Here is an 18318-nt window from a genome sequence, read left to right as displayed (position 1 = left end):
AAGAAGTACATACACTCAACGGAATATTGGTTGCATTAAACAGATTCTTAGCAAACCATGCAGCTAAATCTTACCCGTTCGTGTCAACTTTGAGAAATTGTCTCAAGAAGGAACAGTTCAAGTGGACCGCGGAAGCTGAACAAGCATTCCCGGAGGTCAAAAAGTGCTTAATGGAGTTGCCTACCCTAACAGCACCATATGCGGGAGAACATACCTTTCTGCATTTGACATCGCCATCGGGGCCGTGCTACTGACAGACAAAAAGAATGTACAAACACCAATCCATTACGTCAGTAGGACGTTGACAGACCCAGAAACCAGGTACTCAATGCTCGAAAAACTGATTCTGGCGTTGGTCTACGCGGCCAGGTGGCTTCGCAGGTATTTCCAAGGTCACCCCATTAATTTGTTAACGGGATTCAAACTCAAGAATGTATTAAGCAAGCCGGAATTGTCTGGGAGATTGGAAAAATGGGCAATTGAACTGGGTGAACATGGAATTGAAAACAAACCCAGCCCAACAATCAAAGGGCAAGTATTGGCGGACTTCGTCACTGAAGTTCCGCAACACAAAGAAAAATAATGCTTAGTCGAACAACAGCCCCAAGTACCTCCGGAACAAGGACAAGTCTGGTTATTGTTCACGGATGGAGCATCCAGTAGTGAGGGATCTGGCGCAGGCCTCAGGCTCGTCAATCCCGAAGGTCATGAGTTTACTTACGCCATCAAGTTAGACTTTAAAAGTACTAACAATGAGACAGAGTACGAAGCTTTTCTGGCGGGCCTATGAATAGCTAAGAAACTTGGGGAGAAACACCTAGAGGCGCGGGTGGATTCCATGCTAATCGAAGGCAAACTAATGGAACTTACGAAGCAAAAAACGATGTAATGGCTTCATACTTCTCACAAGCGAAAGACTTGATCCTCCAATTCTCTTCATGCAAAGTTACCCATATCAAGAGAAGTGAGAACAAGTCGGCGGAAGCCCTTGGTAAATTGGCTTCAACAAACTTCGAGCACTTTGCTAAGGACATTCGTGTTGAAGTCTTAGATCGCCCATCCATCCAGCATAACCAAGTTCTAGTAATCCAGACTGGCGTAGAATCCTGGATGACACCAATCATGGCTTACTTGTCATCAGGAGCTCTGCCAGAAGAGACGACCGTGGCCCGAAAGTTGAGGCACAAGGCCTTGAACTACCAAATGAAAGATGGTATCTTGTATAGACGATCTTTCCTCGGCCCACTACTGAGGTGTGTGGACACCGAAGATGTGAATTATTTGATTAGAGAAGTTCATGAAGGCATTTATGGCCTTCACGCTGGCCCGAGAATGGTCGTAGAAAAACTCATGAATGCCGGATACTACTGGCCGGGAATGCATTTGGATGTTTAACAGGAAATCAAGAAATGTGATTCTTGTCAACGTCATGCTCCCAACACATTGCGACCGAAAAATGAGCTTGTTCCAGTAACTTCCTCGTGGCCGTTCCAAAAATGGGCTATTGACATCATGGGACCTTTCTTCGAAGCCCCGATACACGTCAAATTTTTAATCGTGGCCATTTATTAATCACCAAGTGGGTGGAAGCCAAGCCAGTTGCATCCATTATGGCATCATGTGTTAAAAATTTCCTTTGGGAATTCATTATCTGTCGATTTGTCTTCTGCTAGAACTTGTGAGTGACAATAGGACCCAATTTGTGAACAATAGGTTACAAGAATGGTTGAAGGAGCTTCATGTTACTCAGATGTTCACATCTGTAGCTCATCCGCAAGCCAACAGTCAGGTCGAACGAACCAACCAGACAATCAAAGAAGGGATCAAAGTGAGGTTAGGTACTAAACGAACAGGCTGGGTCGACGAATTTCCCCATGTACTTTGAGCCTTCCGCACCCAGAAGAATTCAAGTAATTCTGAAACGCTGTTCAGTTTAACATGTGGCACCGAAGCCATGATCCCGGCTGAGATTGGGATCCCATCCACACGAACCTTGATAATCGATGATAACGACAAAGAGTTACGGATGAACCTCAACCTCCTTGAAGAAAGGAGGGAATTGGCTCGTTCCGCGAGCATAACTACAAACGCCAACTACAGAAATATTATGAATCGGGGGTCCGAAAATGCACATTTGATGCGGGAGACTTTGTCTTCCGCAGTAATGAGGATTCCGACCAAGAGCCCCAGGAAAGTTGGCCCCAACTTGGGAAGACCCTTACAAGGTTAAACAAGTTTTATCCAAGGGTTCTTACAAGTTAGAGAAGTTGGACAGGACTGAGATCCCTAGAACTTCGAATGTGGCACAGTTAAAGAAATGTTACATTTAACAAGACATGTCGTTTACCTTTTATTTTTGGCCTGCGTGCCTAATAGACTAGCGAAGGACATGTACGCCATTTCTTGTAATTTCGTTCGGCTTATGCCTTTTTATGAAGAATCTATTAATCCCACATTCTAGTTTTATGTCATACACATGTTCTGGTCCGAGTGCCGGATGAGATTCATACATCCGTATAGCAGGGATGATGTAATCCTTTATTGACAAAAAGAAGATCCTATAAACACTTATATTATGAAAAATAAGACAAAGTGTACCGGATGAAACAAACAGCTTATAAATGTACAAATGGGATTACAAAAGAATGTTAATTTCAAGGAAGATATAATTATGCGAGATACAAAAATATAAAGTTACAATGCTGCATCTTCTTCTTCCTCGTCCTCTTGATCGTCATTGGCAGTTGCAAGGAGCGCCTTCAACTGTTCAACCCCGTTTTCCTTATCAGCGAGTTCGACGATTTGACTTTCAATAGCGAACTTCAAATTGTCAAAGTCTTCGTCTTTTCATCAAGAATCTTCACGTTGTCCTGACTATGCAAGATGTATTCCTCGAAAAGTTTATTTTCTTCAGCGAATTTGAAACCTTCCCGGAAACTCGTCTGGCGGCCAGCCTGAGAAGACGCGATCAAAAGTGTTGCAAGACAATTGCCAAGTTCATCGCCCTCCTGTATGTGGGCAATAACCTGTTAAAACAATAAACATAAACAACTGTTTTGGATACGATTATTTTCCTTAAATAGAATTCACAAAGAAGTGAGAATTACTTGGGGACCCGTTGCGCCAGTAACCATTTTTTGTCCGCCTTGGCTCGGACAAGTTCCATATTGTGCTCGGCACATTCCTGTTCTTGGTAGCAAGAGTGGCAAGGCGTTCTTCCTTGGCGGCCGATTCAGCCTTCAGAGTCTTTACGAGCTCGACACGTTCATCTAGTTGTTGCTGAAGAGCAATTTTAGCTTCCTCAGCAACAGATCGACGAGCTTTCTCCGCCTCTAATTCCGTTTTGGCATCCGCCAACTGTCGTTCTGCAATATCAGCAGCCAGGCGGTTGTCTTTGGCTTCTATCATAGCCTCAGCGGCTTCCTTCTCCTCCTGGGTTGCTCTAACCTCCAAATTCTCCCATTCAACATTCATGCCTAACCAGTCTTGACATAATTCTTGACTGGTGGAGACAGTGTTTGCTAGGGAATAAGAGTAGGAGGTCAATACCTCTTGGCGCGGACGCTTACGCTGGCGCTCCCTCTCCGCAGGAGGAAGACTCCTTTGCAGATATTCCAGACACAAGTCCACGTAAGAAAATGTTGAATCCTGGCGTAAGGACCAACTCGGACGATGCATCGAAGGTTCTTCCTCGTGTTGAGACGAGGACGCTTGTGGACCACAAGCGTAGGCGCTAACTCCTCCTTGATATCTGAAACGATAAGGAATATGGAAAGGTGAAGAAATGACGGGGTCTTTAGAGTTGTCGTTTTTCTTACTCCCAAGAGGAGGGGTATCCGCAATAACAACCGGTTCCTGTACACATGCCGACGGAGACGTTGGCGGCGTAGCAGGCGGTGTTGACCCCCTTGGACCTGAAAGGTCCTTAGAAGATTTCTCCAGGAATTCTACAAAGCAATACGTCAGTCTCAATAACGTATCTTACTAAAGTAGAAGAAATTATCATAACTTAGAGAATATAGAAGATACTTGAAGAAACATCTGTGGGTGCAAGGTGTTGAAGACGAGCCGCCAGCTTCGTCTTCTTGTGCTTCTGGGTAACGGCAGGCTTGGTGGATTGCACCTTCCGTTTACCAGACACCTTGAAAGCGCCCACATCAGCGGCCTGATGATCACCTTCGTCGACGACATCGTCAGTGGCTCGATGTTCATCTTCGGTGGTGACGTTAGCACCTTCGTTAACCGCCACCTTGCTGGTGGTTGGATTCTGATTCCGTTTGTGGGTCAGACCTACAGTCGAATGCAGGGTATTCAAAGAATCAGTAGTACAAAGGGGTAACCTTTCTTTTTCACGCGATGATAACTCCTTACTAGACGAAAGAAGTACTATCACCCCGCTAGAAGTAGCAGCAGTATTGGGACGAGGTTTCAAAATCCCCTCACATTTAGCAGCGAACTCCTCACCTTTAGCAAACATCGCCTCGAAAACCACAGGTTCCGGGCGAAGAGTGGCAGAGTACAAAAAATTGTGGCGGGTACGCTCAAGAATGGGCGCGTCCTTTGGATCAATAGGACGACACATCATAAGACCTTCCTCATGGTCTAGAAGCGTGCCAATGATGGAACCCTCACATGCAGAAATGAAAGGAACAATCAAAATTTAGGCGGAACCATGAAAAAGCAAAGATAAACTTACTCTTATTAGGTTTCTCGTAATATGGCTCCATGTCAGGAAACAGCCATAAACGGCTCATCTTGGTAACCACCAGTGCCCTCGCATGTATTGCACGCATGAGGGTGGGTGTATGGATTAATGTATTGAACCACAGAAGGTTCACTTCTGTGGTACCATGGACCACAGGTAGCCCCTCTTCCGGTTTGCGATATGTCATATCAAAGGGAATCACGTCTTCCCGGACCAAGAAGAACTTGGGATTCCACTCGTGGAGGCCCCGGTACCACTCAGTCCCAATGACATTTTTCCCTGTGGTAGCCCAACTATACCACCCTCCTCGGTTGGTAATCTTGTAGATGACGGCGAATCGGCTGACAGTAGGTTCCATTTCGCGAGCCTGACTGCAGAATTCGAAATGTCGAATCCTCAACATCCCAAAGGGATGGATTTGCGATATGTGGATCCCATAGGCCGTCAAAACTGTCTGGATAAAATTTGTTACAGGAAACTTGAGGTTCCCGGTAGTGAAGTGGTCTACGTACACGACCATCTTCTTCATCGGAGGGTTAGTGGCAATAGACCCGTCCGCCGGATACTCGGGTTGCCATTCAGACGCTAGGCCATAAATGTTGACAATGTCTTGATAATCCCTCTCTTTCTAGTAGAGAACGACGTTGTCTATCGAAGCATCACCTTTCTTCTCTTTACCCATTTTAGATCGACGGATGATTAAATGCTGAAGACAAATGAAAGTTTCAGATATGGAATTGGAGAGAAAAAGAAGAAATAGAAGATGTGAATGAATGAAAATGGAGTTTGATCTATTTATACACATCGCAGTTAATGCGACTTATTGGATGCCAGTGGAGAGAGAAAACACGGCCCAATCAAAGGTTGACACGTCAGGCGGGAAAGACGAAAAAGCGCAACGGACTGTAGAAAGACGTCAGACACGTCTTATCAACTATCCTGCAATATTTCTCTTTTAGACACGTTATCATTTTTCCCTCACTTGCAAAATTCAAAAATGGATGATTCAAAAACATCTCACAAGATATTATCCTAATGAGAAATAATTCAACACTCACAAGAAGACAAAAATATTTCTTTTCATTTATGATTAAAGAATAATTACAAAATATGGAATAAAATTACAAGTCTAATATATCCTAAGGTCCTGGAGCGGATGAATCTTCCGGAGGAGTAGGCGGAGTATCTTCCGTTCCTTCCCCCAAATAATCTTTCAACTGCTCCACGCCGTCGCTCGCCGCTGCGAACTCAGGAAGCATGTCTTGCAAAGGAAATGTCAAATTGTTAGATTCCTCGATACGCATGTCATACTCCTGAGTGACATCGAGTCCATGCAGTGGATGTTCGTCAAACGAACGGCCGGCTTGGGCGTACGCCATTCCTTCATTGAAGCCTGTTACGCGGCCAAAATTGGAGGAGGCAGTGAGCAGGAAAGCAAGGCTATCCGTCATCTCCGCTCCTTCCTTGATATGTTTAATCACCTGCTAATGGAAAGAAAAAATTATTAAACAACTGGCAACAAAAATAATATAACAGGGGAAGATTATGGTAACATACCGCGTTAAGACCCTGGCCTAGCAGCCACCGTCGCTCCCTTTCTGCCCGCTATGCCCTTTCTTGAAGTTCATGGAACCAGTTAGCTATCTTTTGCTTCTCATTTAGATATTCAGCTGCACGGGCTTCCGCTTCATCACGAACCTGCATAAGTGAGTCATAGGCGGCCTGTATATCAACACTTTTTTCATTAAGCTCCGCCTGCTCCTTCCGCGCTTTCGAATCTACCTCGAGCTCCTGGATAAGAAAACCTTGGCGGGCCACTTGTTCTTCTAATGCCTTATTGGCATCAAGTGCCTTGGCCAAGTCATCCTTCTTTTTCTGAGTTTCAACCCGGGCAGCTTGAAGAACAGTGTTTTGTTTTTTGCAAGCTTCTTCCCATTGACGTGCAGCAGCCGCGTGGCGGTCTTTCTCATTTCGGAGAGCAATTTCAGCATTAGACTGCTTCCACTTGGCTGTATTGGCAGCCAAGCGTTGTTCACAAGCCTCCTTCTTCGCTTCCTCCGAAGATTGAATTAGCCCACCCCATCGTTCCCCCATCGATTGCCACTCGCGAAACATTTCCTGCCCACAAGCCACAGTGTTGGCCAAAGACGAGGAATAATCAAGATAAAGATCTTGGAGAGGACGACCACGCTAATGGGTTCACTCCGCAGGCGGGACACAGTGGTTGACAAAAGCCACACAAGTGTCCGGATCGGTAAAGCGAGATCCCTTCACAAGGTTCCAAACAGGGATAAACATATGGTCATCTTCTCCCGGATTGCCTCCCCATAATAATCAGAATTTAATGCTTGGGGACGCACCGGGATAGAAGAAGACACATGGGGCATCGATTGATGTGATACGTCAACGCCCGAAGAAAGACGATGAGAATGCGAACTTCCCCCCTCACTCGTTAGAAATGGTGAGGAAGAAGTCAGAAATTCTGGGGTAGTCTGGAGTGGTGCCGTCTGCATTTTATACGCTTCCACATCAGTAGCCGGCCCCTTCCCCTTGGGACTGGAATCATCCCCAGCCTTAAACAGATAGGCCAGCAGATCTTCGGTTTCTGGTGGAGGAAGTGGAGTCTCTTGATTTTCCTCAAACATAGGAGTTAACGGCCTATCCCCTTTCTCCGGAGTCGGGGATGGTAGTTTCTCTCCTTCAGGCGTTGGGGATGGTAACTCATCTGATACATTACCTCCACCAACAGTCGCGGATGAGTCTACATAGTAAAATCACATATAAGTATTGGTTAAAATACAGGAGTAAAAAGAAAGGTGTTAAGGCAGCTTACCAGCCATTCCCTTCATACGTTCAGCAAGGATGACTCTCTTCTTCGGACGGTGTGTTCGTTGCTTCTTTGTCGCTGGACCTTCCTCGGTGTACACGGTGTTAAAGATCGTATCACTCGCCTGAAAGGATTGGAGATTTCTCTTCCGCTCCAACTCTGCCAACAGACGCGAGACAGATGAAATTTCAGAAGCGTCATCGAAGTCTTCTTCTTGGGATGTTGATTCGTCACTCGAAAAAAGCATGACGACCACCCCGTAAGAAGTAAGAGCATTGAGCGGATGAGGATTAAGAGTATACACACCTGTTTGGAAGATAGCTTCCGAGGTAGCAGGTTCAGCACATACTTTCGTAGGGAAGAGAAATTGGTTTCGTGTCCTTTCCAAGACAGGAATCTCTTTCGCGTCACGGATACGCTTTCCCATACAACCCCTATTTTCAAAAAGGGTATTCAACATAGGCCCTTCACCTGAAAAACACATAAGAAGTCAGTAAAAAACATTTCATATGAAATAAAAGGGAGGAAAGGGAATGCAACTTACGTTCGTTCACACCCATAAAGACATGCTCTAAACCTGGATATGGCCACAGGCGGCTCATCGCTGCCCATACTAGGGCTTCCTTGGGCAAAACCGGCATCGGGGATGGTTCTGAAACCAAAGTGCGGAACCACTCCCGGCCCTCGTGAGGAGCCGTAACAACTTCCGGGAGAGCCTTGTTGGCCGGACGACGTACCATAGCATCTGGAACGACGTCCTCGGAGATCCAGAAGAATTTATTGCGCCAATCTTTAGAATCTCCCTCGGGTACAATGCCAATGATCCTGTCAGATATTGGACTGCACTTAAACCACCCGCCACTGTTGGTCATCTGGTAGAACACCGGGAATCGGTCAATTCGAGGCAACATCCCCTTCGTCGTACACAAAAATTCGAAGTGCCGAATTTGCATAAGCGTAAGAGGGTGTAACTGGGATAAATGGATCCCATAGGCACTTAATACCTTCATGAGAAATTTTGTTATCGGAAACCGAAAATTCCCATAAACAGAGTAATCAGAGTATACTGCCATCTTTCCGACAGTGGGCATGCTTGCGACGGATCCGACATTAGGGAATTCCGGCCCCCATTCTGGTGGGATACAATAAGTACGAAGTACGTTTCGTACTCAGAGATATCCCGATTAACCTCTACAGTAACGATGTTCGGTACTGTATATCTTGTATCACTAGCCATCGGTTTGACAATATATGGATAACAACAAGCAATTGTGAAGAGAATCGAAAGATCGGTTAGAAAATTGGGAGAAAACAAAGAAGAATTAGGAAAATCACGGGTGATAAAACTTCGAAAGGAAGATAATCTCCACTATTTATTACGAACAGTTGAGAGACAAAGTTGTCATCCACCCAGCAAACGCCACGTCACGCGGGAAATTCGAAAAAGGGAAAATATGTGCAGTCGGGTACAGTGACAGCCGGCATAAACGTCCCATCATCTGTTCATGCGCCTGCAAGTGGTCAACTTGTCCTTTTACACGGTTATCTACACCACTAACAGAAGATATTTCTACCAAAGTCTAAAATTCAAAACTCCCCAAATATACCTTAAGTCCAAAATTTCAACCGCATAAAAACTTAACGAGGAAGAAACACTGGACTGGGGGGACTTATAGAGGTATGGTACCAAAAAGACCCAAATACCCTTAAGTATCACCCGCGGGTCAGAGAGAAACCCCTCATATGCCACCCGTGGGACATATGGATCACCCGCATAACTTATCATACGCGGAAGCATCCAGACACCCTCTAAAGTCATCCGCAGGGTAACATATTCACTTGCTGGGGTGACAGGAAGGCAATGCCACAGGGTAGCTGGCCAGGTTGTTATAACCGTGCACATGGACATGAATTAACTCATCCTATCATAGAACGACGCGTGTCCAGGTTGTTATACCCATGCACATGGGACGTATAGCTCAACCTATCACGTAAGGACACGTGTCCAGACGGTTACGGGAGATCTTCTAGAACGGGACAGCTGGCCCAATCACATTCCCATGCCTTCGGCTATAAATACCCTCTCAACCTGCATGAGGTATTCATTCACTCCCAACTATCTACTAAGATTACTTAAGTACTTTCTCGATTAAGAACTGTACTTATTCTCACGCCGGAGGGTGGTTACGGGAAGACCCCCCTATTGTCCTTCCCGTAACGAGCTCACGGTGTCTGTTTTGCAGGTTCCGGTCACTGGACTTTGGGAAGTTGTGCTCATATCGTGTTGGTTGTTATTTTATCCTACCATGTGGACTCATTGGATCTAGGACCCGTCAATGAGGTTAGATCCGTGTTTCTTTACCAACCCTTTTGATATTTTCCACCACCTTATCCAAATGCCATGCTTCAAAATAATCAAACACCACTTCATTCATTGTCTTCGAAGTACGTCAAATTGACACCAAGAAAATAATCTAAAATACCTTTGTTTTTTTTTCTATTTTTTAACAATCAACAAACATAGAATGCCTAGGTACTCTGTATGAGGTGACCTAATGACAAAAGACCACCGTCAGCTGGCCCAACCCAGCCATACGGAGGCCTCAAACGCCTCCAAGTTATCTCTAGTTCTGGGGAAAACCCACTCGCTCGAAAGCCCACTGATGGTAAAAACCGGACGCCCTTAGTATCAAATTAGAGATCACAAAGATCCCAGTCTTCCTTCATTGAGCCACCCATGTGCCCCCAAAGTATCGTAAGTGGGAATTGAACTTGAGTCTCCATTAAGAAACCCAAACTCCTACCACTGCACCACATTGAAAATGACATGGTTGTTTAAATATATAATATATGCATGTGTAATGATATATATCACTTATGCTTGATTATATTTTGGGGTTGTTTGGGATTCCTTATATAGAGTTTTTCATAAGTTACTATATCATAAGAGCATTCTCATCCAACCCCCTATTGTATGTGAGCAGTGTTTTTATAATTTAGAGTGTGATTTAGGGTGTTGTGAGTAAAAATTTTTAAATTTTAGAAAACACAGTGATTTTTCTGTATATTTGAAAAGCTGCTGTTTACCACATATAATTTTTTAATATATTTTGAAAGTGATTGTGACTTGTGAGTAAAGGAAAGAAAAATGGTAATAATAAATGTATAAAAAATTATTATTTAATTGAATATAAGAGAGAAAATGTAGTGTGTTTTTAGTGTGATTTTAAATTTAGAGATAAAGGGTTGGATGAGAATACCTTAACTTATGAAAAGTTCTTTTTTTTCTTTTTTAAAAATGTTTAATAAATCATATTGCTCAAACACTATTTTAATTTATAAAAAGTTAATAAATTATAACAAGATAAAAGATAAAAAACCCCAGACACCCCAGTATAAAAAGTATCATATAAAAAGTATCATAGCACTATACATCATCCTATCATAGCACTAACAAATATTTTAATTTAATTTATTTTAACGGTACATCAATTAATATTTATGAAAAATAGTAAAACTTCATTAGGGCCTAGAGATATTTAACAACAAACAGGCCGAAGTGGGTATAGACTGGGCTCGAGGCTAGAGCCGATTTTACAGGTCCATAGTCCATTAACATAAAAAAAGGGGAAGCCTATATTGACTTATTGCCACATTTGACAAATTAGTTAAACACAATTAACCAGAGGTGGGCAAATCAAGTATTTTCAGGACCCGAAATCAGTTCCGAGTATGGTTGGGTATTGGATTGGGTTTTCGGGTTTTTATCGGGTTTTGGCCGGGTTGATCTGGTCCAGGTTTTGACCATGTAGAGGTGGAGCTAGTTTCAGCGGGCGGGTACGATTTTTTTAGAACCCAAACCTGGTTCTGGTTTCGGGTCGGGTCCGGAACCGGGCTTTTCTCCCCACCCTCTACAATTAACAGCTTTAGAGACAAGTTAAAATACCTTTTAGTCACATTAACACAAATGTTATATTTCACTGTTACAAAACGCTATATGTCTTTTTTTATTTACGCGCTAAAGAATGTAAGATGATCTGATTAGTTGTAGAAACCTGGTTGGAGGTATAAAATTAGATATTACTTTGGTAAATATAGTTATGTTTCTAACACCAAGTAAGGTTCTATTATTTTCCTCATAATGGATCGAGGTTTTATGTAAATAACCGCTTCATATTAGTTAAGAGACCCGACTATACAAATGAGTTATATTATCTTGTTTAACGTGATGAGAAGCTGATTCAAAAGATAGTTGATGATTAGAGACCGTAGAGTGGGTTAGGCTCCAAGATAGTAAATCCGTAGAGTGGATCAAGCTCCAAAGAATAACAAGAAGAACAATAACATTTGCAACAATTTTCTCTATCTTTTCATTACAAGTGAAGAGGTAGGTCCCAGCAGAGCCCAGTTGGACCCGCAAGACTCACCTTGAAGAGGGACGTCTGCGCAAGGACCAACTGCTTCCGCAGGACCCACCATGCCCAGAGAAGACCTTACGCGCAGTACGCCAGCTGTTCCCGCAGGGAAAGCCTCCCAATGGTGAAGTACCCCGCTTGTTCCCGCAGCTGCGGATACAAGCCATCAGGGAAGGCTACCCGCACTAATAGCAAGGCTACACGCACAAGGCACTAACTCTTGATACTTCAGTAATGTCACCTGAAGGAATGAGCAAGGCGGGAATACTCCCGCCCAAATGAGCCAGTCCGTATGCTTCTGGAAGATCTTTTGTACTATACCTGCCAAGGTATGGGCAAAATAGACGATCTGACCAAAACAGCCCATGAACCAATCACAGGGTGACAGCTCACCGACAACAGTACGAGGATGAGCACCCTCTAGTACTGTTTGTCACTATTAGCCGCTGCCTACTCACCAACCCTCACTGTGGGACGTGCGTAGCCTACAGTTGGTGGAACAGTGCATAGCCGGCAGTAAAGGAACAGTACACAGCCGGCCTGGTCACTATCAGCCGCTGCCTACCCACCAACCACCAGCATGGCATGTGCGCAGCCCACAGTTGGCAGAACAGGAACACTATTCAGCCGGCTGTACCTGCTTGGAAACCTACCTTCGGCTATAAATACTCCAACACCTTGGAATGGTATGGACACATTACATTATCTTACATTATCTGATATCTCATTATCTTATCTTCTCTAGCAATCTCTTAATATACACTTATATTCAGAGCAATCTAGTCTGATTCTCACGCCGGAGGGTGGTCACAAGGAGGAACCCCCCATTCTCAGTGACGAGCTTACGGTGTCTGTTTTGCAGGTCACCTGAAGAACAACTTTCTTTGCTGGACCTCATCCTCGTGGGAAACATCTATTTAACCCCCAGATTATCCGTAATCTGCCCGGGGTCGATTAGTGTTTCTTCATTGGCGCCATCCGTGCATAAAAGCTAGAACTAATTCTTAGTTTTTTCAAAATTTCTGAAGAAATGGTTAACGTTACTCCGGTCCCAAAGCCAGTAAGTGACCAAGAAACCCCGGTAACCACAACCCCAGCAACTGGGGGGAACACCGGCGGTTATACAAATTTTACGAACACTACCCCGGTTACCCAAGCCGGGACAAGTGCAGTAAACAATATTTCACTGGGGTTCACTGATGCCCAGTTGGAGAAATGGACGAGGGTCCCTCGCCAAACACTCGATCAAGTTAAGGCGTGGGCCGAAGCACGTCAGAAAAAGTTCCAAGCTGAGTTGGATGAACGCTTGCGTTCACTTCAACAGGCTGACGAATTCGGCAGTACTCGCCAACATCTCAACATTAACAGTGAGTGCGAGTACTCGGACGATGAGCGGGAAGAATCCGATACCGACGCAAACCCTCGCCATAAGGCAAAAGGGAAGCGTAAGGAAACGGACTTCCAACCGACAAGGAATTTTGGAGAAACCTTTAAACCAACAAACGCGGGGAGAAACCCACGTGACATCTCCAAAACCTTTAGACCAACTGCTGCAAATGCAGGAAAGTCCAGGTTTGCAAGGGACATTGCGGAAGCAATCGCCCCGAGAAGTGCCAAACAAATGTCCAACATCGGCACTTATGATGGTCTATCCGACCTAGACGACCACTTGAACAGATTCATTGCGGGGGCAACCGTCAGTAACTGGACGGAACCCACGTGGTGTTATATGTTCCAGATGACACTGGTTGGAGCGGCCAGGGCATGGTTCGATCGTTTACCGGTCCACCACATCTATGATTGGGCGGACTTTCAGAACAAGTTCAGCCAACACTTCAGCCAACAGAGGAAATATACCGAAGAACAGTGGACGATCCTCAACTGCGTTAGAGAGGAGGATGAATCTTTACTAGACTTCATCACTCGCTTCAACTCCAAAAAGCTGAGTCTGGGCAACATAAGTGAAGATCTTGTTCGCGCCACTTTCATCCAGGGCGCCGAATACCCAGTGCTTATCCGCACGTTGACGGGTAAGGACGGCATGCCATCCACATGGGATGACATCATGACGGCGGCCAAGCGCTTTGCCAAGACAGAGAAGCAACTGGGTAGGAATCTTCCCCAGAGTACACACCTCTACACGCAGAGGACCAGAGAAAACAATGTTCGGATCGCCCGGCAGAACAAAAAGAGGAAGCTAGGTATTTGGCAGTCAAGGGTAAACTTTGACACCTCATCCAGCTCTCGCCCTCTTGTTGGCGGAAGGGATAACACACACCCTTCAAGCCGAAAACACCGGTGGACGCCACTCACCAAAAGCGTCACGGAGATATTTGCCACCGAAAAACTACCATGGCCAAAAGCTCCAATGATCCGGCAGCGACCTAATGCGGATCAAAGCAAATCCTGTGACTTCCATGGGACAAAGGGTCATAGTACGGAGGAGTGTACATCCTTTAAGGATATTGTTGAAACATTCGTCAAGGATGGAAGACTTGCACACCTTGTGGCATCAATCAAGAAGGGAGGAAGGAATGATAACCGGTACAGAGGCAACGGACGAAAGCCCGTTGACATCAGCATCAACATGGTTCATGGCAACATCAGAGGAAGAAAAAGGCGAGCGACAGAACCATGCGCGTGGAAGGAAGCTGAGGTGCGCTTCCCGCGAGTGCCAGGAGGACCCAGCAAAGAAGGCCCTATCGTCATCAAAAGCCAGCTGGGGCACTACATCACTTCTCGCACTCTTGCTGACAACGGCGCCTCGTCAACGGTGATGTACAGGCAGTTCTTCGACAAGCTAGATGACGAAGACAAGGAACGCCTAGAAACGGTCTACGCCTCGATGGAAGGGTTCGACGGCAGCACAAACACCCCCCTGGGTATCCTATCTTTCCCCGTCACTCTTATGGACGGGAATCACTCACGCACAGAAGATGTGGATTTTGTCGTGATGAGGAAGCCACACCACACATACGACATTCTCTTCGGAAGAGACGGGATGGCAAGATTCAACGCCGTGGTATATTCGGTCCACGGCATGATGGGATGGCCAACAGCTGAGGGTGTAGCGATGATCACCGGCATTCCCCAGGTATGCATCGCATCTGTCTCATCTAAACCCAAACCAAAGATGGCTAAACCAACCATCACCGAACCGGAAAGATGGGCCTTCAATGGCAAATACCCTGATCAGGCCGTTACCATTGGCCCAACAGACGTTGATCCCACGCGCACCTTACTCAAACGCTTACTACAGAAAAACGCTGACATCTTCGCGTGGACACCAGCTGACATGACTGGCGTACCCCGAAGTAAGGCAGAGCATAAGCTCAAGTGCGACCCGGCTGTTACGCCAGTCGTACAAAAGCGCAGAGTAATGGGGCCAGAACAAATTAACGGGTGTAGAACCCAAGTCAAGGAACTCCTTGACGCAGGCATCGTACGCGTTAGCAGATATCAAACATGGGTTGCAAATCCCGTTATGGTACCGAAGAATAACAAACAATGGCGCATGTGCATAGATTTCAAGGACTTAAACAAAGCATGCCCCAAAGATTGTTATCCGTTACCCGAAATTGATCTTAAGGTGGATTCGTTAGCACCGTTTTGCCTTAAATGCTTCCTGGATGCGTATAAAGGGTACCATCAAATCCACATGGCCGTTGACGATCAGGACAAAACCGCATTTCGGACGCCCGATGGCACATTTTGTTACCAAATGATGCCATTTGGACTTAAGAATGCCGGGTCCACATACCAACGCCTGATGGACAACCAGTTTCAGGCCCAAATTGGGAGGAACTTGGAACTCTACATGGATGACTTGGTCATCAAAAACCCTGACGCAGAAGCGATGTTGAAAGACATCGAAGAAACTTTCAACACGCTCAGGAAGATAAACATGAAGCTCAACCCGAGCAAGTGTTCCTTTGGGATGGAAGAAGGGAAGTTCTTGGGGGTCATCGTCACTAAAGATGGCTTCAGAGCGAACCTTGAAAAGGTCGAAGCCATTATCAAAATGGAATCACCTACTACCATCAAACAGGCTCAGACACTGAATGGACGACTAGTCGCACTTAATCGCTTTTTGGCAAACCACGCGGATAAGTCGTTTCCTTTCGTGTCAACGTTGAGAAACTGTTTAAAGAAAACGCACTTCCGCTGGACACCAGAAGCGGAAGCAGCTTTTCAGGAGATTCGGTCACGCTTGATCGAACTCCCAACGCTCACAGCACCAGAAGCGGGGGAGGGGTTAATCCTATACCTTTCTGCAACAGATAGAGCAACCGGGGCGGTCCTGCTTGTTGAACGGAAAGGCATCCAGATGCCAATCTATTATGTCAGCCGTATCCTAACAGACGTAGAAACCCGGTACTCTACCCTCGAAAAATTAGTCTTAGCACTTGTACACGCTTCACGCAGGTTAAGATGATATTTCCAGGGTCACCCAATCACCATTCTCACAAACTTCAAACTTGCAAACGTTCTACGCAAACCCGAGTTATCGAGACGCCTAGCCAAATGGGCAATTGAGTTGGGGGAATACGCGATAAAGTATAAGCCAAGACCAGCCATAAAAGGCCAGGTTTTGGCCGACTTTATTGCGGAAGTGCCTGCATCGCGAGAAAAAGAGTGTCAGGAAGAGGCTCAACCCTCTCCAGCACAGGACATCAATGATGTCTTGCGACTCTACACTGATGGAGCAGCCAGTAACGAGGGTTCAGGCGCAGGGTTGAAACTAACCAACCCAGCAGGCCAAGAATACACTTACGCTATTCGACTGGATTTTCCAAGTACGAATAACGAAGCCGAGTATGAAGCATTCTTGGCCGGGCTGAGAATTGCGCGTAAGATGGGAGTGAAATACTTGGAAGCCCACGTGGATTCCATGTTAGTAGCCAACCAAATAAACGGGACGTACACGGCCGTAAACGACACAATGGCCCTGTACCTCGCACAAGCAAAAACCCTTATGCGCGATTTTAACGATTGCAAAGTCATACACGTCAAGCGTAGCGAAAACAAATCTGCGGATGCGTTAAGAAAGCTTGCATCATTAGCCTTCACCCACTTGGGAAAGGACATCCGCATTGAACTCCTCGGGGCACCTTCAGTCCCGCACAAGGAAATTTGTGTCATCCAAACCGGCACAAAAACGTGGATGACACCAATAATAAATTACCTTGCGGCGGGTATACTACCAGAGTCAAAAACACAGGCAAGAAAACTACGCTGTAAAGCACTGAATTATCAACTCACCGATGACATCCTTTACAGACGTAACTTTCTTGGCCCACTCTTAAGATGTGTGGACAACCAAGATGCTGACTACCTCCTAAGGGAAGTACACGAAGGCATCTGTGGAGTACACACAGGTCCACGCGCTGTTGTAGCTAAGCAAAACAACGCGGGATACTTTTGGCCGGGGATGCATACGGATGCGTTGGCATACATCAGAAAGTGTAGGTCTTGCCAGCTCTACGCACCCAACACGCATCGCCCGAAGAATGAACTTGTTCCAGTCACCTCTTCATGGCCATTTCAGAAGTGGGCCATCGATGTGACAGGCCCATTTCCTACAGCAGCAGGAAACGTTCAGTTCCTAGTGGTAGCCATCGACTACTTCACCAAGTGGATAGAAGCAAAACCCTTAGCCCAAACAACCGCTAAACATATCAAAAAATTTATTTGGGAATTTATTATTTGTCGTTTTGGACTTCCACAGAATTTGGTGAGCGATAACGGCACCAACTTTGCTGACAAGAAGCTACAAAAGTGGCTGGAAGAACTTCAAATCACTCACACCTTTACCTCAGTGGCGCACCCGCAGAGTAACGGTGAGGTAGAAAGAGCAAATAAGAGCATCGTCGAAGGCATAAAGAAAAGACTCTTGGAACACAGATCCGGCTGGGTGGACGAGCTTTCGCACGTCCTTTGGGCAAACAGAACGCTGAAAAAGGCCAGTACGGGAGAAACCCCGTTCAGCCTCACTTATGGCACTGAAGCCATGGTCCCGGTCGAAATTGGTTTACCCTCACCAAGGGTCTTGATTCAGCCAGAAGACAATGATGCGGAAAGACGGTTAGACCTTATGCTAACCGAGGAACGCAGAGACTTAGCCGCAACGCGTGAAGAGAACTACAAGCGGCAAATGCAAAAGTACTACAACACGCGGGTAAAACTCTGCAACTTCAATGTAGGAGACTACATACTGCGTAACAACGAGGCTTCGAACCAACAACGCCCAGGAAAACTGGCCCCGGTCTGGGAAGGGCCATACATTATCAAAGAAGTTCTGATAAAGGGCGCATACCGGCTCGAAAGGCTCGATGGCACTCCCATCCCAAGAGCATGGAATGGAGCTCAAT

At 45.7% G+C, this 18318-nt stretch overlaps 1 protein-coding gene across 1 annotated transcript; it reads left to right on the top strand.

Annotated features, from left to right (window-relative positions):
- Positions 1 to 888: 888 nt before the first annotated feature.
- LOC143561119 (uncharacterized) lies at positions 889 to 1395 on the top strand. The gene has a single exon (XM_077049258.1). It carries the CDS (start codon positions 889 to 891, stop codon positions 1393 to 1395), a length of 507 nt encoding a protein of 168 aa, XP_076905373.1.
- Positions 1396 to 18318: the final 16923 nt, after the last annotated feature.

The sequence above is a fragment of the Bidens hawaiensis genome, unplaced genomic scaffold (assembly GCF_021521415.1).
Source record: "Bidens hawaiensis isolate Kalapana, Puna unplaced genomic scaffold, B.hawaiensis_p1.1 tig00020553_1, whole genome shotgun sequence".
NCBI classification, from domain to species: Eukaryota; Viridiplantae; Streptophyta; class Magnoliopsida; order Asterales; family Asteraceae; genus Bidens; species Bidens hawaiensis.
The sequence above is the reverse complement of the archived record's forward strand: the minus strand, read 5'-3'. Positions and strand labels throughout refer to the sequence as shown.

Bases quoted from the DNA above. Each gene is read 5' to 3' on its own strand.
- LOC143561119 (XM_077049258.1), top strand. From the start codon at position 889: ATGGCTTCATACTTCTCACAAGCGAAAGACTTGATCCTCCAATTCTCT.